This window comes from Xyrauchen texanus, chromosome 11 (assembly GCF_025860055.1).
Source record: "Xyrauchen texanus isolate HMW12.3.18 chromosome 11, RBS_HiC_50CHRs, whole genome shotgun sequence".
In the NCBI taxonomy this organism is placed as follows: domain Eukaryota; kingdom Metazoa; phylum Chordata; class Actinopteri; order Cypriniformes; family Catostomidae; genus Xyrauchen; species Xyrauchen texanus.
In genome coordinates, this window is record NC_068286.1 from 24,311,034 (window position 1) to 24,333,625 (window position 22,592).

The 22,592-nt window shown below is 40.6% G+C and overlaps 1 protein-coding gene across 11 annotated transcripts; it reads left to right on the forward strand.

The window, feature by feature from the left end:
- Positions 1-501: 501 nt before the first annotated feature.
- Positions 502-15,385, forward strand: LOC127651242 (uncharacterized). Of its 11 annotated transcripts, none has more exons than XR_007971554.1 (11): positions 504-1,182; positions 4,255-4,311; positions 4,583-4,655; positions 4,774-4,821; positions 5,044-5,309; positions 7,205-7,355; positions 11,024-11,247; positions 13,530-13,598; positions 13,953-14,021; positions 14,175-14,348; positions 15,115-15,385. XR_007971554.1 is itself a non-coding variant. In XM_052136987.1 (3 exons), exons 1-3 carry the CDS (start codon positions 701-703, stop codon positions 4,662-4,664), a joined length of 621 nt encoding a protein of 206 aa, XP_051992947.1. In that variant the 5' UTR covers positions 502-700; the 3' UTR covers positions 4,665-4,751. The 11 variants fall into 11 exon arrangements, 2 of the variants coding, with proteins under 2 accessions (XP_051992947.1, XP_051992948.1); XR_007971553.1 differs by having other exon boundaries at positions 516-1,182; positions 11,024-13,152; XR_007971552.1 differs by having other exon boundaries at positions 520-1,182; positions 11,024-13,598.
- Positions 15,386-22,592: the final 7,207 nt, after the last annotated feature.

The window sequence follows — 22,592 nt, forward strand, 5'->3', positions numbered from 1 at the left end:
ACTGCTGTTCTACTTTGAAAGTTTAACAGTCCCTGTCCACCTTCTTCTTTAGACAAAAATAAAATACTCTTAGATATCCAGTGTTAGATATCCCAAACAAAGTCCACCAGTAAGGCTTGAACTTCATTCATCAGTTTTAAAGGTGGATCTATACATACCAGCTTATGCCAGAGAGAGGATGCAATTAAATTATGAATAACTAAAGTGCATCCTTCATAAGACATGTTTGGGGCCAGCCATTTCCATTTGGTTAATCGTCCTTTAACTTTTTAAACAAAGCCATCCCAATTTTTCTATACAATGGTCTCAGTTCCTAAAAAACCTCCCAAATATTTAAAACCCCCTTTACTCTTAAAGGGATACTCCAGGATGTAGCATTAAGCTTTGTATCAGTAGAAAACCAGTAGTATTTTCGAATTACCCTGCTTCCCCCTCATATCCCCATGATATGAGAGAAAATTTCATTTTTAGTCTGGAAAAAATCCTCCGATGACGCAAAAATCGTCATTTTGCGTCATCGGAGGATTTTTGGGACAGAGGCTTTAAACTACAGCCAGTATTAGTAGCTAGTTCCGCATGTTTTCACCACGCCCATATGAGGCGGGATCTTACTCATAGAATGTAAAGATAGTGTCAGCCATCTTTAAGCTAAGCTAACAGGCTCTTGCTCTGTAAAACTTTGTATAATAGTCTAATCACGATGGCGGAAGAAAGTTTTGAAGTAATGACAGAAGGGGATTTCAAAGATCTTTTGTGTGAATCGGATGCTCGCGGCTACCTATACGAGCCGCAATACAGCGACGAACAGTTGCGGGAGATGGAGGAACAAGAGGCGGCCGGAGCAGCTGCTGCAGCAGGGGAGCAAGACCTGCTTGGCGGTCAGGAGGAAGAGCCCGGCCAGACTCGAGCTGGGGTGAACTGGTGGTGTCAGTGCTCTCGCTGTGCGTCTATGCAAACAGATAGAGAGTCCTGTTGCTGTCGCGAATTTCAGCGATGCCATTTTCTTCTGCATGAGATCGCTGAATCCGCTGATGAAACTGCACCGCTAGCATGTGTAACTGAGCACCCAAGTTTTGTACCACACATGGACAGGGGGGTCCTGGAAACTTATTTCAGGATCCCAAAGATAAATTGGAAACGCCAGCCAAAGCCTGCAGGGACAAATGGACGGCTTAGTGTAAAGTGAGTATTTGTTTTGTATTTCTTTTTGTTACTAAGACGTAATGTACAGAGTTTGGACACCCGGCATAATCGTGGTTTGGGAGTGGCCTCGTAAGTGCGGCAAAGCAAGTGCATTCTGGGAGTTGTTGTCTTTCAGCCACATGAGTAAAAAATAAATGTTTTGCCTTTTCTCAGTCTAGAATGCTTCAAATTCAAAAATAATTTCACATTTCTACTACATAAATGACCACTATTAAATACACATTCATCTTCCCACAGCTGGAGTATCCCTTTAAGTAAACCATCAGGAAATCTTAGCTCCTCTCCTGTCCACTTTCCACACATTAAAGCTTCACTTTTGTCCCAGTTTATATTAGCAGAGGATAAAACTTTAACATTTTATTTTAAAAAGTAATTTTGTCAAAGTCTTTATATCTTTTTGACTATTGATTATAACCATAACATCATCAGCGTAAGCTGATGAATGAATATTACAATTAAAACCAGGTATATGTAACCCATTCAGCTTTTCCCTTATCTGCTTCAATAATGGTTCTATGCTATTGAATAAAGCATTCCTGACAATGAACATCCTTGTCTGACACCTCTGCCAACCTTGAAAGGAGTGCATAAGCCACCATTCACTTTCAGCATACTCTCAACATCAGTATACAGTATTCTAATCATATCTACAAAATCTTGGCAGAATCCAAAAGCAGTTAAAGTTTTCCAGATTTAATTGTGTTCAACTCGATCAAATGCTTTTTCTTGGTCCAGAGAAAACAAGGCACAATGTAAATTAAACAACTTGGAGACCTCTATAATATCCCGCACTAAAGAAATATTATAAAAAATGGACCTACCAGGTATGCAATAACTCTGGTCCGGATGAATGACTTGCTCCATTACTTCCATCAGTCTATTTGCCAAAGTTTTAGAGAGTAGTTTGTAATCCGTACAAAGAAGCGACACAGGGCGCCAGTACTTGATTTCCGTCAGGTCTCCTTTTTTCGGGAGGAGTGTTAGAACTGCTCTACGGCAGCTCTTTGGCAGCCGCCCTTCAGCCAGGCTTTCATCAAGCACCGCAAGCAAATCCTCCCCCAACACTATCCAGAAAGACTTATAAATGTCTACTGGGAGACCATCGATGCCAGGAGCATTCCCAGATTCCCTTCCCTGAAGGGCCTTATACAACTCATCTAGTTTTGTGTTGGCCTTCCCAGACACCTGTGTCAAGTTTAAAAAAAAAAACATTGTCAATGTCAGGCTCTGCAACACATTCACAGCTGTGCAGCTTTTCATAGAAACAAACTGCTCTCCTTCTAATGTCAATGGGGTCAGAAATTAACCTGCCAGATTCAGAGCGTAGCGCGTGAATTAATCTTTTCTGTCATTCTTAATCTTTTAATCTTAATTATTTATTTCCAGATTAAAGTATAATTTAGGGTGAACATCCATTGGGTCAATATTTTGAAAACGGGACCGAACCAGAGCTTCTAGTACCATAACCTCTAAAAGATCACCAAGTTGAGTTTTTTTCATTGAAAGAGCTTCCAAAACATTATTCTCCCCAGTTAATTCTGCTAACTCTTAACGCTTACCTATTGATGTCTCCAAGTTTTTCATAGATTCCGATAACTGTACAGTAATATTTTGAGTATACTGTTGACAAAACTGTTTAATTTGCACTTTACCAAAATCCCACCACTTTCTCAAGGATTGGAAAGAGTAGGCCTACTTTGTAGCTCTAAAGGTTTCCCAAAAATTCTTAAAAGTGTCTTTAAAATTTGTATAATTTAACAAAGAGCAGTTAAAATGCCAATAAGCACTATTTGGTTTAATAGAGTTCAAAATAAAAGAACAGCACACCATAATATGATCAGAAAAACTAACTGGGACAAAAACATATTTGCTAAAAATACCACATTGATGTTTGAACGCATAAAATCTATCCAACTAGCTAAAGAAAGAACCTTGTCACGGGTATGAGACCAAGTATATTGTTTTAGATTACCATTAACATGTCTCCATACATCACACAGCTCATGTGTTTTAATGACTTGGATAAGTCTCTTACTGGATGGTTCATGAGGCTCCATGTTTTTCCTATCCAAATTTTGTTCTGCACAATTAAAATCACCTCCCAGAAACAAAAACTCTTCACTACTACAGTTCTGCAGGGTTAAATTGAGGATATATAAAAACAGCATTCTTTCAACTACTGAGGTAGGGACATACACACAAATAAAAACAAAAACGTACTTTTAAAATAAAACTCTAACTTTTAAAAGTCTGCACTTTATAATCTCTTCAACATCATAAGAAACTGGTTTGAAGTTTTTAGAAAATAAAACAGCAACACCTCCACTGACAGCAGTGTAGTGGCTTAAAATAGAGATACTGTCCCATTCTCTTGCCCAATCTACAGCATTCTTTAAGTCACTGTAAGTTTCTTGAAGGAAAACAATATCTATTTTTTTCTGTTTAACTATTTCATATATCATTGCTCTTTTTCTCACATCTCTTGCCCCATTTACATTCACTGATGCAACCCTAACTTCACCCATAAGGAATAAAAACATGACAGTAAAAAAAAAACACTGATTATCATTCATTTATAATTTTTCATCACCATCATTGCTTATTTTAGTATTGAGTTTTCTCACTAGTTTCTTTAACCTGTACATTTCTTTATTAGTAAAAAAAAAAAAAACCTTCAGCCATCAGACATCTTGACTTTTCAATGAATTGTTTAATGTCAGGAAAATATTCGTTCACTCGTACCCCTCTTCTATTTTTTGTTGCTTTGAAAAACTGTTTTATATCTTCTACTTCATAATTGCACTGTAACTGATTTTTGTAATTTGAACGGTATTTTACTGTAATACGTAGAGCAAGATACTGTAAAATGTGTATACAGTACATTACTGTAAATAGCAAAGGATTATGGGAAAATATATGGACATTATTGTAATTCTACAGTTATTCTTCTGTACTGTAAATCCATTTACAGTAGTGAACCTGCCCACAAAAAAAAAGACCAATGGCAAGGGAGATTTCTTTTCAAATATTCTTTTCCATACTGTTTTTTAGAAAGCGATATAAAGGACAAATGGGAATTCAATTTTACAATGGTGATTCATCGAAACGGTTAGTATATTGTTTGTATTATTATATTTAATTATATAAAATGGAGGCATTTTCAAATGTTTTGACTTGTAATGGTAACAGCGTACTAACGTGCGTCACCTGATTAAAGAGAGTTTTATTAACAGTATCTTTTTGTCTTTTGGCGCTCGTTTGGCGGAGTGTTTATCTTAACGTAAAAAGCTAATGTGAAATACTAAAATGTGTTCAGAGTTTATCATTATTATTATTTTATGAGACAGTATTTTCAAGTGCATCTTTTTTTATTTTCAAGGTTGTTGTCTGGATCGTGTTTGAGTCCCAGATTGGAGGTGTCTTTTGTCTTTTCTGGTGTTTCCGTCGTAACGGTGAGTTAAGCAGACAAACATAAGATAAAGAAACTGGCGCTTATTCCAATTTTATTTTACTTTAATATTAAAATATTGCAATTAAATCAGCAGCCTCTCATAACATTATTGTAAGCAGGTTAGTTTGAGCAATGGAGGAGTCAGGAGACAGCGAAGCAGGTTTGAGGTTAGTATTTTTAATTTCTCTCTGGTACATACGTAACTGCCGTTGAAATGAAAACATAAATACAAAAATAGCACACTCCTTCTGTCGTGCTTTCTGGATACACTCTCTCTCCCTCTCTCGACACTTGGCATTCCTTAAATATCTCTCTCCGTATCACTACAACAAGACACAGGTGTTATACCACCAGTTGAAAAGCCTTACCGCTCTCTCTCTCTCCCGCAGACTGACACACGACCACACCCCCCCCCCATGCCACATGCCCCCACCGCTGACTCAGGCCAGGGCAACATCCGGCCTGCCTACTCACCCCCCCATTTCTGGAGAGAAAGTCAGCCACAACCATCGGCCTGTGAATTTGACCCAACCTTGAATTTAAAGGGCTGGAGAGCCAGATACCAACGGGTGATCCATGCGTTAGTATCCTTCATGCGGTGGAGCCACTGCAGAGGGGCATGATTGGAACAGAGGGTGAAGGCCCACCCCATCAGGTAGTAGCGGAGCGTCAGAACCGCCCACTTAATCACAAGACACTCTTTCTCGATAGTGCTATATTTTGTCTCCCTGAAGGAGAGCTCAGAATAACTAGGCACAAACCTTCGGTAGTAGCCAGCCAGTCCCAAAAACTGCCTTACCCCCTTTTTGGTCTTGGGTGCCGGGCAGGCTGTGATCACTGTGGTTTTGTCAACCGATTTTGGTTTTGGACATTGGAGTTAAAGGGATCTGCCAATACCCCTTTGTTAAGTCCAGCGTTGAGTAAAATTGAGCTGCGCCCAACCGATCGAGTAACTCGTCAATTCGCGAGCATTGGATACGCCTCAAATTTGGACACCGCGTTCACTTTCCGATAGTCAACACAGAAACGGACCGAGCCGTCGCTCTTCGGTACCAGAACTACCGGGCTGGCCCAATCACTGTGCGACTCCTGTATTACGCCCATTTCGAGCATTGCCTCTAATTCCTCCCTAACAACCTTTTTCTTGTGCTCAGGGAGACGATAGGGCCGGCTACGAACCACCACACCCTGGTCTCGATAAAGTGTTCTATGAGGTTAGTGCGACCGGGCAGGAGAGAAAATACATCTGCGAACTCCGCTTCCAGCCTCGCAACATCTGTCAGCTGCGACAGCGAGAGGTGGTCTCCGCAAGGGACCGGGGTAAATTTATTTGCTTTGAGTGATACCTCCGGTCCTAGCTCCGCCTTCTCCGGAACCGCCGTCGCCAAGGCTACAGGTACCGCCTCCCTCCATGGTTTGAGGAGGTTGAGGTGGTAGGTTTGACGTGACCCTCTCCTATCCGTTCGCTTAACCTCGTAATCGAGATCTCCAACTCGTCGCGTGACCTCAAAGGGTCATTGCCACTTGGCGAGTAATTTGGAGCTCGAGGTGGGTAGTAACACAAGTACTTTATCTCCCTGTGAACATTTTCGTAGCCAAGTGCCCCTGTTGTACAGTCGGCGTTGGCGTTCTTGTGCTTGGAGCAAATTCTCCTGTGTTACCCATCCCAAAGTGTGGAGTTCCCAAAAGTCAAGAACGTATTGAATTAGATTTTTGCTATCCGAAGGTCCTTCCTCCCAAGCTTCCCGTATGACGTCAAGCATGCCCTGTGGCCGGCGCCCGTACAGTAAAAAGCCGGTGGAGGCTTGCAGGACCTCTTGTACTGCAAACAGCAGGGGTTCGAGCCACTTATCCCAGTTTTTAGCATCTTCGTGTACGAACTGTTGTGGAAAATTTATATTTTACTTTCTTTAAGACATTATGTGGATTTTCTTTCGATGCAATCATGTGTTTCTCTCCTCTAGTATTTTCTTTTTCACCTGGCAGGAACGGAGACACACACACACAGAAAAACTGATGGTCAGGAAAAAGCCTTTTGAACTCCTTAATATGAGTACGGGAAAGACAGAGGGATTATTTAGCCATAAATAAAGCCTTTTGTTGAGTTTCACAGGTGTGAAACTCAGTGAAACTCAACAAAGGGCCACTGTCTTCAGGACAAGATAGCGTTTATATGGCCTTTTGATGACCTCACAGATGTAAGGACAGTAAAACCCAGGGGTGCTTAGAAGAGCCATTGGTATTTCTAAAACCAGCTAAATCTGGTTTTACTGGGATGAGTGGAAAATTACGGAAGAAGGGACTTTGAGGACAGGGGGGTATAAATAGGCCATGTGTTTTCTGTGTGAGTTAGGTCTTGTTCCTATTGCGAGGTAGCTGTCGCGATATTTTTGTGAACAAACCTCTTTTAAAAGAATAAACTATCTTTTAAAATATCATTTGGATCCTAATGTCTCTTATCTTGTGATGCATATTTGTTTAATTATTGTTTTTGCCACAACAATTGGTGTCAGAAGTGGGATCTCACGGCAGTTTCTTCTGGTCCAGCAGATTTGACAGCAGATTTGATGACTGATCATCCCAGAAGCACCAGGCTTCTGGTCTTACCTCGAAAATTGAGAGAGAAGAGCCAAACTGCTTTCAGGGCCAGGAGTGACTCGACTGAGATCAGAAAGAACCCGGTGGCAGTAAAAGCATCTCGGTAAGAGACAGTAAAATTATTTTATTTTGGGTGGTGAAATTTGATATGACTGTGAGTGAACCATAGTGGCTGGAACTATCTCTTTGGTACGGGCAGAGAAGGTTTTTTGAGGGGGAAATTGTAACCTGAGGAAGTCGGTTACAATTTTATGCCGAAAAAAAACTAGCTTGTAAGTGGACGGAAGAGCCACTAGCTCACAAAAAGTGGACGGAAGGGCCACTAGCTCGTAAAAAGTGGACGGAAGAGCCACTAGCTCGTAAAAAGTGGACGGAAGAGCCACACCTGTTTAATTAGGTGAACCAGAATCAATAGAGCAGCGGAATGCGCTCACGGAAAGATTTTTTTGAGTAAACCGTAATTAGAGAGCATATTTGATACCATTGCCGATTTGAGGTGACAAAATCGGATCTGTTGAAGACGTTTGACAGATTATTAGATGCGCGTCGAAGGGAAAATCCAGGAGAGATAGATATCAGCCAATATGGGGTCATCTAACAGTAAACTAGTACATTTTTTACACACCAGTTTTCGGTCAAATAAAAAAGAATTACGGACATAAATGCATGCTGGATATAGAAAAGTTGATCAAATATCATGAAGATTTTCCTGAAGAAAGAACACTGAGCAAAATAAGACTGAATGTTGTTAAAAAAAAAAAAAAAAAGTCAGTAAAAAAAAAAGCAGTAAAAGCAACAGAGTTGTTGCGGTTGTTTTCGTCATGTGTGTAAAGAATGTGAGCAGACTATAGATTGTTGGATTGAGGAAGCCGACAGAAGAGAACGAAAGCAAATGATGAATGAATTAAGCAAAGGAATGAATGAGGATGTGTGTGAAAAAAAACGTCTCCACCAGAGCATAATGCTACTAATAAACCGTGTGTTTGTGTTTTCCAAAATGTAACCGAGATTGTCTCGGTGCCGCCGGCATATAACCATCACTACCCCGTGGCAGAGCTGAAAGCCCTGAAACTGGACCACGATCGCATCTGCTCTCCGATCTGAAGAAAACACAGCAGCTTGACGGAGCCGGAGGACAGAGGGAATCAACCAAGGATGTGGGAAAGCCTTCTGCTAAGTTATTTTCTAAAAGGACTGAGACCAGAAATTTCAAGAGGAACGAAGGCAAGTTACGTAGAGTGGAAGAACGGGCACTTAACTTCAGCCCAGATGCACGCTATACACGCCGAAGATCAACTGCAGGAAAAGAAAGACCGAAAACCACTCACAATGGCAGTTGTGCAACGTGAAAAAAACAAGCCTGAAACTCAACAAAAGGCGAGAGCAAGAGGTGATGGAAGGAAATGGCGGTGCTATGTGTGCGCGCTACAAACGACCATATGGTCAGAGACTGTACCGTATGCAGAGTGTGCAAGAGAGACGGGCATTGGAGCAGTGCGTGCCCGAATCTGAAGTCAAACTGGAACGAGAGGAACGGAGAGCAGGACGGAGAGGGTCTGGTTCGGGGCGATCAGTGGCTGACCACAAGACAGGGAAGTGACCATTTATTACTAACACGCAAACACAACACATACACAAACACATACACTGATTTACATTCTGCTATCTGCAATGAAGAATCTGCTTGCAAATCTTTGTGTGTTTTTAGCAATGTTGTGAATGATGAAATCTTGAGCAGTGTTTCCGATGAATGTTTGAAAATGTACAAAAGCACAGGGTTTTCTCAAATGCCAAAATACCAAATGATAGTCGAGGGAGTAATAATTAACTTTCTGGTCGATTCGGGAGCTTCAATTAGCACTTTACGACCATGTGACTTGCCATGTGTGTCGAAAATGACAGGAAAGGTGAAGGAAAGCACTTCGGCTTCGGGCCATATGATCTCTGAACAAGTCACCGAGCCCTTAGAGTGTGAGACGGAGGGAGGTCGAACTCTGAAACACGAGTTTCTCTAGTCGGCCAATTGTCACGCACCTCTAATGGCCAGAGATTTAATGTGTGAATTAAATTTGATCCTCTGTGCTGATTTCTCCGGAATCAGCATTGAGGAAGCGCTACAAATTACATGCTCTAAATTTGAGCCACAGTGGGCTTACGAATGGCAGATAAATGATGTTGATTGGGCAGAGATGATTTTGAAATTGGCTAAAGATCGAATAACACCAGTCAACACAGAGTTTATGACGCCTGATAGAATGCATTGTACGTCACATGTCGTAAACGAGCGTGATTCACACAATGAAGAAACTTGGTTTAGTGGAGTGAAGAATGAAAGTGAGAAATTTGACAAGATTTTCTGGACAGAAAATGTGTGTGCGTTGTATGTGTGTTTGAATGAAAAAATGGGGCTTTTTGTGAATGACTGTTTGCAGGCTACAGACTGGGTTAAAAATGACACAGACATAGCACAGAGCAAAAGTGTTGGAGCATTTAAATCAAACTGTGATTTTAATGTGCAGGTTTTGAGAACTGTAACTGCTATTGTGAACAATGATGTGACAAAACAGGGGGTGGGGGATATTTCTGCGTCAGAAATTGATATTTCTCTGGCAGAAATACCTTCAAAATTGTGGGCAAAACACAAGTAAGACGTGGGTTTGATAAAGGGATGCGAGCCGGTTGTAGTCACCCCAAAATCTGATTACAAACCGTGTCAGGCACAATATACCCTCAAACGTGAGGCATTGCAGGGCATAATGCCAGTATTTGATTCTCTGTTGAAGGAGGGAATAATTATACCATGCAATGATTCACCAGTACGCACACCAGTTTTCCCTAAAATAAAAATAAACAACAAACGGGACTAAATTGTATAGAATAAAGTTGGTTATGCAGTAACAACTGAATTTGAAACTCTGATGTCTGGCAAATTACCATCACATTATTCTGCACAGGCAGCTGAACTAGTCGCGCTGACTGAAGCATGTAAACTGATGACAGATAAATGTGTGACGATTTACACAGACTCGCGTTATGCCTTTGGAGTCACGTATGACTTTGGTGCTTTGTGGAAGCACAGAAAGTTTTTGAAATCAGATGGGTGCCCGATACTAAACGCATCTCTAGTATCGGACCTCCTCGAGGCCATTCTGTTGCCAGACAAAATTGCGATTTGTAAGTGCGCAGCGCATACTAATGATAAAGGTTTCATTTCAACAGGAAACGGCAGAGCTGATATGGCTGCAAAAGCAGCGGCAGCGGATCAGACTAAAGATACTAGTAAAAGCGCCACTTGCACACAAGTTGACATTAACTTCGACATTTCTCCTTGTTTACAGAGCATGCAGTCTTTTTCCACAGGAGCTGAGAAAAAAACACCTGGAAGGCGTCAGGCTGCAGCCTTGTAGATGGAGTGTGGAAATCAGTTGATGGAACGCCCAGTTTACCCAAACATTTCTTTTAACATTATGCTAAATTGACGCATGGTTTAGATCATGTGTCAAAAGGGGGAATGATTGCACAAATGAAAGAATTGTGGTTTACCAAGGGCTTCACAATATTCGCTGAGAATTTTTGCCCAACTGTGTTAATGTAACAAATTGGCAAAGTGTTGTGAGGAAACCGCACTCTCATGGGTGAAAGCAAAACAAATATTCATGGGAATAGGGGGGGGGGGGGGGACACAGGCTTCCATCAACGGATATGTGTGAAAATTAGATGCTGAATTACTGCAAAGAAATGTCGTGTCTGTTATCCAATATGTCTGTGCAGGTCAAAGCTGGCCAGGGAAGAGTTGCTGAGACGTTCCTGCAAAAGATCAGGCCGGGGGATTACGTGGTAATTCGTGACCTGAGAAGGAAGAACTGGAGGGCAAAACGTTGGCGAGGACCTAACCAAGTCTTGCTGACAACACACAACAGAACTTACGAATCATGTTTTTCAAGGTCTTATTTAATCGTTCAATCAGCCCATTGGTCTGCGGGTGGTAGACGCTGGTACGAATCGACTTAATGCCTAATAATTCATATAGTTCACAAAGTGTACATGACATGAACGTTGTGCCTTGATCCGTGAGGATTTCCTTTGGAATCCCCACTCGGGAGTGTCTCCGCAACACTGCGTGCTGAGATGTTGCGTAGAGGCTCTGCTTCCGGATATCGCATTGCATAGTCCACCAGAACTAACACAAAGCGATGCCCGGGTGCAGTCTTTTCTAATGGCCCGACAAGCTCCATTCCAATTCTATCGAAGGGGATCTCGATCAACGGCAGCGGGCGCAATGGCGCTTTTGGGGTGGCCGGTGGGTTCACCAACTGACATTCCCAGCATGCCGCACACCACTTGCGAACGTCCCCGTGAATGCCCGGCCAAAAGAAACCGGCCATTATACGGTTCAAAGACATTTCGTGACCTAAGTGGCCGGCGATTGGATTATAGTGAGCCACCTGGAAGAGTGTTTCCCTACAGCTCTTCGGTACTAACAGCTGAGTTGTTACCTCTTTGGTTTGAGTGTCCTGCGTCACTCGATACAACTGCTCCTTGATAATAGAAAAGTACGGGTATGTGGGCTGGAGATGTTGACCATCAATTACTTTCACTTGGTCGAAGGCATGCCTAAGGGACTCGTCATGCAACTGCTCCAGAGGGAAATCCCCCTAAGGGAACCGGCACCGCCGGCACCGCCTCCCCAGCCATAGTATCACACGCCATACCCCACGCCACCACTCTGCAGGACCCATCCACACACATTACCCTCAGTAAAAAAAAAAAAAAGACGGGCCAATTGGTTCCCAGGATTAGTGGATGGGTGAGGCAGGAATTAACCACGGCCTCGACTCTATGCCTTTTCCCCCTGAATCGTATCTCAACGGTAACCACTGGATACTTGTGAATGTCCCCATGCCAATCTGGGTGGAATAACGGAGAGAGACAGGGGGGTTTGAAGGGGCAGAGAAGGGGAAGGGTCCTCTGGACCGGGGTCGGGGTCTGGGCGGGCCTCCCCACCTATGAGGAGCCTGAATTGGGTGGGAGTGAGGGGAACGGGGAGAAGGGGAGGGAACAGCAGACACAGGGGGTGGAGAGAGAGAGAGAAGATACTGCCTCGCCGCCTCCTGGGAACGCCGCCATGTAGTCCTCTGCCAGCTGGACGGCTTCATCCAGTGACGCCGGGCGGTGGCGCTGGACCCACTCCAACATGCCTCGGGGAAGTTGAGAGATGAACTGCTCCAGTACCACCATGTCGACCACTTCCACAACATCACGGGTTCCCCCCACCAACAGCCATTTCCAGCAGGCATCACGGAGCTGCTGCACAAACGCAAATGGGCGGTCGTCCTTCCCGAAGCTCAACGAGCGGAATAGCTGCCGACTCTGCTCCAGGGTCCGACCGACCCGTTGCTGGATGACCTTCTTAAGGTGGTTATAGTCCAGGATGCTGGCGGGAAGTTGTTGTGCCCGCCAGCTGCGCCTCCCCGGAAAGCAGGGGCAATAGGTGCGCTGCCCACTGATCGGGAGGCCACCTCCATATCTCCGCAGTTTTCTCGAATAGGTCGAGGAAGGCCTCCAAATCATCGCTTGGCCCAATTTTCACGAGGGCCAGCGGTGGGGCGGGCTCCGAGGAGGATGCAGCACCAGCCCCCTCCCTGGCGATCAGGCTCTGCAATGCTTGCCGGTCCTCGGCTTGTGCCTGGAGCAAGGCTTGAAAGCGTTGTTCTTGCTCCCGGCGAACCTCCAAGAGGGCATGGTGTTTTGTCTGCTGGATGTTGGTGAGGGCGTTGATGACTTCGGCCAGCGGTGAAGACACCATAGCGGCATTCTCCTCCAAACCTGGGTTTTGGCACCACTGTAAACAGGTTCATTTGAGCAATGGAGGAGTCAGGCGACAGCTAAGCAGGTTTGAGGTTAGTAATTTTAATTTCTCTCTGGTACATACGACGGTAACTGTCGTTGAAATGAAAACATAAATACAAAAATAGCACACTCCTTCTGTCATGCTTTCTGGATACACTCTCTCTCCCTCTCTCTACAAACCAGGTAACAAGCCTTACCACTCTCTCTCTCTCCCGCAGACCGAGACACGACCACGCCCCCCCATGCCACAATTATGTTTCGTGGTTGATATTTATCGAGAAACTAGTTAGTGGTTACTGTAAAAATTACCGTGCGATTTGTGTGCAAACAATGTAATTTAGCTGTGTGAACACTTTCCTGGTTTTACCACCATATCAAAATACATAGGAACCTGACTAATTCTAGATTTGCCAACATGACCTTGCAGTTTTCATCTATGATTACCACAATGACATACTTCAGAGAGAGGGAGGATTCACTCTTTCTTTTGGCTGATGTAAGTATTCATGTTAATTTGAACAGCTGTTTCTAGAGAATATTGATTAGGATCATAGTTTGACATTTCAAATTTATTCCATGTGTCATGCATTTGAGGGTCCATTTTATTTGCATCATTCAAAAATAAATCTTTACAGGTAATAAGCCTGTAATAGAATTTAACTTTAAATTGCAAGATACAGTAGGCAGACATACTTGAGCTGGTCAAGGGGTTGTATCACAAGATATAACACATAGTGACATATAAGCATAACCTTTAGGAGCCTATTAGAAAGTATTGTGAAGAAAGACACAAGTATGTTCTCTATATATTTAATGAATTTTTTCCTACTTTGTTAATTGATGCACTTAGGTCACTGCAACTCCAGCAGACGTAGAGAGAAGCTTCACTGTTCCCAGCATCCCAAGGTGATTGCACTTGGTAAGGCTATTAAAATTATTTAATTAATTGATACTATGGCTGAGATTATGATCAGATGGTGGGTCTGTACAACACCAGCTTTAAGCTCTTATGCATAGGCTGAACATAGCCTGTAACAATACTAAAAAGCTGCTGTGATGGTGTTTGTTACAGAAGATTCTGTTCTCCAAGCAAAAACATGGATGCTAACTATGGAGGGCAGAGTCATCATCCAGCTGCAGGAGCTAACAGATTTTACATCAGCATTAGCTGTCCTGTTTGGCTGCTACTATGTATTCAATGGTAGTACCAGGAAGACGCGGCCAGTACACTGGAGTTTATTCAGAGGTTCGTACATCATTAAATAATTCAAAAGCAGAATAACACCAATTGTTATATGACAGTATGACAACACATTGCACAGAATTTATATTCCTAATTTGGGTTAGGGTTAGAGTCAATCCACTTTGATATATATTTTATTGATCAAATGTAATATAAATCCTGTTGAATGTACATTGAGAGCAATTCAAAAAACTGTAGTCAAATTCCTTGTATGTGTTCAAATACTTGGATATTAAAGTTGATTCTGATTCTCATTTTGATATTAACCATCAAGTGTATTTATTATGTATATAACATGTGAAGTGTATTGGTGGTAAAATGGACAGTGATTTCATTGAAATGCGAACCTGTCTAGGCTGAAAAAGGGCAGCTCAGTGGTAAGCATTGTTGCCTTGAAGTAAGAACATCCTGTGTATGCATGTACTGGCCAGCTATGGGCTTTCTTTGAGTTTCCTCCCATTGCTATACTTTTTTCCCACATGCATGTTAGGTTAATTAGTGAGTCTATAAATCTTTTTTTATATTTTTTCAAATGGATTTTTTTTCCAAATGAGGGTTGCAGCATAAGGTAACCCAAAATATATTTTGTTGTAATGGATGGAGCTTCAGTGATTTGAATGTCATGGATCATCAACTAATTATGTACTTTACTATGTTAGGTATTCAGTGCATATTGCTTCTATTGGCCCCAAAGTGCATACATTATGGAGTTCTGACAGTTGGAGAAACACTGGTTTGAGAAATAATGTATTTTTTCTTGTGCTTGAAGGTTCATTCTGAGAATCAACCCTGATAGCACCAAATGCCAATCAAGTCACACATCAGCCAAAAATATGGAAAGAGGATGCAAAGGAAAAGCATTAGTCTGAATCTCCCTGTGGCATCTCTCAGCAGAGATTGTACTTTTGTACAAACTGATGTTTTTATTGCATTTTATTATGACTTGTTTCACAAATGTGTATGTTTTAGCCATGTTACATTACAGATACCTAGGAACTTGTTTTACTAAGTAAATGTTCAACAAAGACAATAAATGTATAATTATGTGCATGAGTCATTGTGATATTTTTTTGTGTGTGTCGGGGGTTGCTACAATTAAAATTTCTTACAGGTTAAAAAATGTAATACAAAAAAATACAAATTAATTCTTAACTAAATACACTTTAAATTACATAAATTATAAATTAAAATACATTAAATATGCTGTAAATGAAAATACGGTAAATATGCTGTAAATGAAAATACAGTAATATTACTGTAAATGTAAATACAATAATCATACTGTAAATAATTTTAGAGTAACTTTCTGCAAGTAAGTTACTGTAAAACTTACTGCAAACTTTTTACAGTGTGCGACTCACGCATTCACTCTATGAAAGAGAGAGATTTGAATCTGATTCACTGTCACTCTCTGTGTCACCCTGGTCCTCACATTCAACATCTGATTTCTTTAAAGGTCTCAATTCACAAGTTTTATCACTTTTCTTTCACTTTAACGGTACTTTAAACAGTGTATGTTCTGCTTCTATGTCAATGCTATCATTCTCACATGTTTGCGCTACCAAAGACAGTTTTTTTCCCTCACTTTGGGGGATCTCGGACACCTTGTTTAAAGGGTTACTGTCCGAACAATTGAATTCTCGATCCGACAAGGTAAGTCCGTTAACAAAAACAACAGTAGCCTCTGCATCATCTGCCTTTTTGTTAAACGACTCCTTCTTATCAGTTATCTCAGAAAGAATCTGATTTACCCCTTGCAGCACTGATGTAATCGGCTCAGGCTTAGCTTGCACTGTGGCAATCTGCTTGGCCCCAGTTCGTTCTGCCTCGATCGCGTCTGACTCTGTACTTTTTAACGTTGGTTGATTAGTTGCGGATAGAACATTTGCATCATTTATAATATGTTCTGTTGCTGGTTTTTCTCTTTTATCAAGGCAATCATGCACTTGATGTCCCATTGTATTGCAACCGAAACATAATGAAATTTCACATAATGAAAATGAAATTTCATTTTCCCTGTTGTCGCAAAAACAGCATAGTCAAAGTCATCAATACAAAATTTGAACGTAAGATCTAACTCAGAGTCGTCTTTTACAATCATGTAGGCAAATCTCCTAAATGAAACTACGTGCTTTAACAAAGGAGATCCACTACCACTTGGTATTTTTTTAACCGGATACACTAACTTGCCGTAACAGGAAAGAGATTGTGTTAGCAACTGGTCACTGATAAATGGTGGAACATTAGACAATGTCACTTTTTTGGATGGCATTGATAAAGTAAGTACAGGTGTAAACCAGAGGCGGCAGCAGCCGATTTTACCAAGGCTTCAGCCCCGAATGTTTTGAGTGTAGCCCCGAATGTATTTTGAAATGTTGACTGACAAATATGAAACCAGACAAAAGCCTATGTAAACCCCCGAAATCATAAGTTGCCTTATTTCTTTGTGCTTTGGCTTTGCACATACTGCATACAGCCTGTAAAAATAGGCATAGGCATAATTTAGCCTATAGAATATGTTCCTTTGCTGTCAGTAGCCTATGGGCGACTCCGTTTCTTCCTCTCTGTTGAATATGCAGCAGGTAGGGGAGGATCTTGCACAGTCGTTGACATCAACTAACGTTACTTAGTGGCGAGTTAACAGCAGTTAGCAGGAAAGACAGCAAAAATGAAGCAAATGAGGCTTTGGGGATTTTTCCGAAAGAGGTCAGTGGGTAAAAATTCACATATGTTTTTGTCCGTAAAGTCTGAAGATCATCATCTAGCTGGCTTTCACCCACAGTAAGCTAAACTTCAAGAGGTCCACTACCGACTGCCAATACATGTTGTAGCCTATAGCCCCAAATATAGATTGACGCATCTTGGTAGCTCCTTGATAGCGCATTTGCCTCTCACGCCGCAGATCGCGCTTCGAGTCCCGATCGAGGAGTAATTTTCTTGTTTATTAGGTGTTGTTTTCGCTAAGGATAACCAATAAGCATTAGCATAAAATGTATGTGTGACTTGTTTTGTGATATTAGTTTGTAGTAAATATACACTTTGATTTGATTCAATGATTTTGTAGAGGGTAGCAAAGATGAGCAACAGACTGAGGAGCAGCAGCAGCAGCTGTGCCAGAATCAGGCATGGAAACTGGTAACAATTAATCAGTCACTGAACTTAGACTAAAGTAATTAATGTATTGCTTTCATTTAGGATTTTATACATCATTTTGACTATTTATGTCAAAAAATATAAATTATTTATATTCAATATTTTTTTACCTCACTTTACTCACTATAATATAACTCATTTGTGATGACTTTATGGTAATGTACATGAAAATTCAAGAATCCATTCCCAATACATTTTCTTCAATGGTATTGGTCTACAATTTGAAATATGTAGCACTTGATGAATTAGTTGTTTGAACCTGATTTGCAATAAGTTATGTGCTTGTGGAGCCGAGGGGGGCGGGGCCGGGTCGGAATATCGCGCGATATTCAGACCGGCCCCGCCCATCTGTTCTTTTGCATCACAGATGATTCAGGGAGGAGAGAGGTGAGTTAGTCGAGGATAGTACTAGAGTGGAAGATTTAGGAACTGTAGAAACAGGCCCAGCCAGAGCAAAACTCAAAGAATACCCTCTCACCAGCTTTGGACTACAGAGAAGTTGTTGCTAGTGTGAAAATAAAATGGTCTGGGCTTTAAAATTCTGTTAACTACGTACAAAGCTTTGAATGGTCTAGCTCCACAGTATTTAAGTGATCTTCTACCAAGCTACATTCCAACACGTTCATTAAGATCGCAAAATTCTGGCCTATTAATAGTTCCTAGAATATCAAAATCCACTAAAGGAGGAAGATCCTTTTCATATTTGGCTCCTAAACTATGGAATAGTCTCCCAAACACTGTTCGAGATGCAGACACACTCTCTCAGTTTAAGTCTAGACTAAAGACTCATCTATTTAGCCAGGCATAAACCTAATTTATCCTCCAACCCACAATTAGGCTGCTTTAGTTGGGTCTGCCGGAACCAGAAACCAGAAACATTGAGCATGATCTCTAACTCTGCAATAAATTAAATGGCATCTACGCTTACATCTTTTTATTTGTTTCCCTGTCTCAACCTCGGGACTCCTATCCTGAGGTCACCAGAACTGGCTGGATCCAGCACCATTCCTGCTTCATGTTGGACTCCACTGCTACATGTCGCAGAATTATGATGACTAAATGCAGCCGGTGCCATCCAAACATCACTTCAATCTATTATGACGGACTTCAGAGGATGAAATGATGCCAACTCCAACCTGCATCACCTCGGTCTATTTATGGACTACGATCTTGAAATGAATTGCTTAGACTAACTATTGCCAACAAAAGCCTTCATCAGCCAATTAACAAGGACAATTGCATCTATGTGAACTTCTGCAATTAATCAAGATGGACTTCAAAGACTTTGGTCATTAATCTTACAGTTCAAACACAATCGATGTTTAATCACTGACACTTAACACTTAGTTTAATAATTTTAAACCATGATTTTACCTATATATAATTAATATTTACATTACATTCATAATGTTAGCCAGAGGGGAACTGGCCCCCACAGTGAGTCTGGTTTCTCCCAAGGTTATTTTTCTCCATTAATCTACATCTTATGGAGTTTTGTGTTCCTTGCCACAGTCGCCTACAGCTTGCTCACTGGGGTTATTAATACAATTATCATTTAATTATTTTTAAACACTATTAAAAATCATATTTTATCTAAATTACACAATGATTATTAATCGACTTTATAGACATTACAGTTTTATAGTCTCTTAATGCTGATATTCTGTAAAGCTGCTTTGAAACGATGTGTGTTGTGAAAGGCGCTATACAAATAAAATTGACTTGACTTGACTTGACTAAGCCCCGGATGTCCTTCAATGCTGGAAACGCCTCTGGTGTAAACAACCCATCAATGATGATCCCTCACTCAACTAGCTCATTTGCTTTGTCTATATTATTTAGAAAAATGACATTAGAATTATTCATCCTTGAAGCTGACAAAATGCACTCATGACCTACAGATTCTCCTATGGTCAAACAACAATCCTCTACACTCACCGCAGACGCCACTTTCACTGCATGACGCTGCGTGAGTGTACTCAAAACTTTAGAATCCGGGGCCGCCATGCCTCCCCAAATACGTAGCACACGGCCCGGATCATCACATAAAAAGAAAAAGAAACTATTCCTAGAAACTAAAACAAGACATACAAAAAAAAAAGAAAGAAAAGAAGAAAAGATAGAAAAATGTTGAGGTTGAAAAAACTATTTCTAGGCACAGCAGCCACAAAATTACACTCACACTCCAACAAACGCTCAAATCTCACCACACGTTCTCCACACTCACTCAACAATTTGAGAAGACTTTCTGCTGTATCCTGAATGCCCAGATACAGGCCTTCCTTACCAAGCACAATGTCTTGAGTAAGAGTCAGACTGGATTCCTACCAAACCACCGCACCACCGACCACATTCACACGCTACACAAAATAGTCAACCAGCACGTTCATCATAAAAGCAAAGGCAAAATTTATGCATGCTTTTTTGATTTTAAAAAAAAGCAGTCGATTCCATTTGGCATGATGGTCTATATTATAAAATTCTACAATCCGGCATTGGGGGTAAAATGTACGACACTATCAAATCCAGACAACAGTTGCGCAGTTAAAATTGGCAATAAAAGAACAGAATTCTTCACTCAAGGGCAAGGAGAGAGACAGGGACTGTTTAACATTTACATTAATGAGTTAGCAGTGCTATTGGAACAATCTGCAACACCCAGGGCCGGTTGCATAAACATAACCATTAACTTAAGACTGCATCTAACAATTAGTTTGACTAGCTAAAGACACCATAGAAAGCCTGTTGCACAAAAAAAACTCACAGTTGTATTTAGTAAGACAGTCTAATTTGCATTGCATTGTGGGAAAAATAAGACACTGAACAGCTTAAAAAAAAATGGCCGACAGTGGACGCTCGATATATTTTTTATTCGCTGAGAATATTTGCTTATTAGAGGACTACAATACTTCAAAATGTATTTTAATGAACACATTTAGTGATTTAACCCAAATAATTAAAAACACAACATTTTGTTACCATTTTTGAAGTCAAAGTCTTCAACCAAGTCTCAACTTAAGCCCCTTTCAGCCCCCACTGGCTCAGCTGACAGTTATTTTCAATGGCAAAATGGAATGTAAACAAAAGTTAGCCTGAGGTGTGCTGTCTTACATTTTGGTCTTTAATTAGACTGATCTAAGTTTTTATGCAACTGACTGAAAAAATTAAGACCAACATTTTAGAAGACTAACTAGTAAGACTAGTCTAAAACAGTTTTATGCAACTGGCCCACGGTCTTACTCTAAATAATTCTGAAGTTAAATTTCTTCCCTATGAAAATGATCTGGTGCTGCTGTCAGCTACTGCACAAGGGCTACAGCAGCACCTGGACCTGCTGGATAACTACTGTCAGAACTGGGCCTTGACAGCCAATCTGAAAAAAAACTCAAATTACGATTTTCCAGAAAAAAAGACAGATTACAGGACACCAGATACACATTCACTCTGGAGAACACTGCAATAGAACACACTCGACACTACGACTACCTCAGTCTAAAAATTAGTGCTTCAGGGGGTTTTGGTCTGGCAGTGAATGCACTAAAAGAGAAAGCTAGAAGAGCATTCTATGCTATTAAGGGCAAATTTACTTTACTTGTCAATTAGTTGACATTCCTGTAACAATCTGGTGTAAGATCTTTGATTGTATTATAATGCCTATTGCTCTGTACAGATGTGAGGTTTGGGGTCCGCTCTGTCTGGCAGATTACTCGAGATGGGACAAACACCCCATCCTGCATGCAGAATTCTGTAAAAACATTCTAAGAGTTCAGAGAAGAACACCTACTAATCCATGCTGGGCCAAACTAGGCAGTTACCCCCTTATTATACGTATTGAAAAACGATCCCTCAAATTTTGGACACACCTAAATTCAAGTTCCCCTAACACACTGCAACACGAAGCCCTTAAAACCCAAGAGATGAAGCCTAAAACCAGTCCCCTTTGTCAGCTGGCTCTGAAACTCACAAACCCACTAACAACTAACAAACACCAGTTTCAGACCAGCACTGCTGAACTAAACCAAATCAGAATAAACCAAATAATAAAAGAAAGCAAAAATTCATATTGCACACCCTCAAATAATAAAAGAAAGCAAAAATTCATAATGCACACTCTCAGAAACCAATTACTGCCTTAATGTACTTCAGTCACAGTACTTTTATTTTCTTATGTTCATAATGTCCTGTTAAATGCGTATTTTATTTTATATTGTATAGTGTATATTGTTATTATAGTTTTTATTTTATTTGATTCATTACCTGGCACCTTATTTTAATTCTATCTTTATTGTTATTTGTTAATATTTTATCATTATTATTTGTCTTGTCATTATCTGTTTTGTGTATTAATGCTTTGGCAATATTGTATGTAAACACAATCATGCCAATAAAGTACTTTTAATTTAAAAATTTAAACAGAGAGAGAGAGATAGAGAGAGAGAGAGAGAGAGAGAGAGAGAGCATTCTTTAAGTGATTGATCTGAATTGTGGTTTAAATAGACATTAGTGTTGTCAGAATTGAAGTTTGTTCCATTTGCTTCCTTTAATCACAAATTTGATAGTAAAAACATTTGAGTTTGTTTTTGGTACTGTGATCATGAGAGTTTTCAGCTTTCTTGGGTTGCCAGAGGCTCTTTAATAATGCTGTTACTAAGGTGTTATTGTACTTTCCTGAGCTCTGCATCCAGCAACATCCTACCAGCTGATGTTCAAGGACTCTTTATGACATCAAGCTTTTATTATTTTATTGTTAGCCCTACTTGTTGAGTGTCTTTCTTTAACTTCTCTCTTTTAATTTGGTAAAATGAAAGACTACATGGAATATTTGTAGGCCTATTTTATTCATTTGTCATAGGACCATGTAGCAAAAAAAAAAAAACAAATGGCTGGCTATTATGCTACTTTTTCGATGTACATTTTCATTTTTATTGTTTATTTATTTTTGTTATTAGGCCTATTTGTTAAGTTAATATTAGGGCTACAGTATTGGTACTAGTACTGTAACCATATGACTAACTAACACTACTAGTACTCGTCCCGTCAATCAAAACATAGTCGTCATAAGGATTTCAATATATGCTCAATAATAAATAGCAT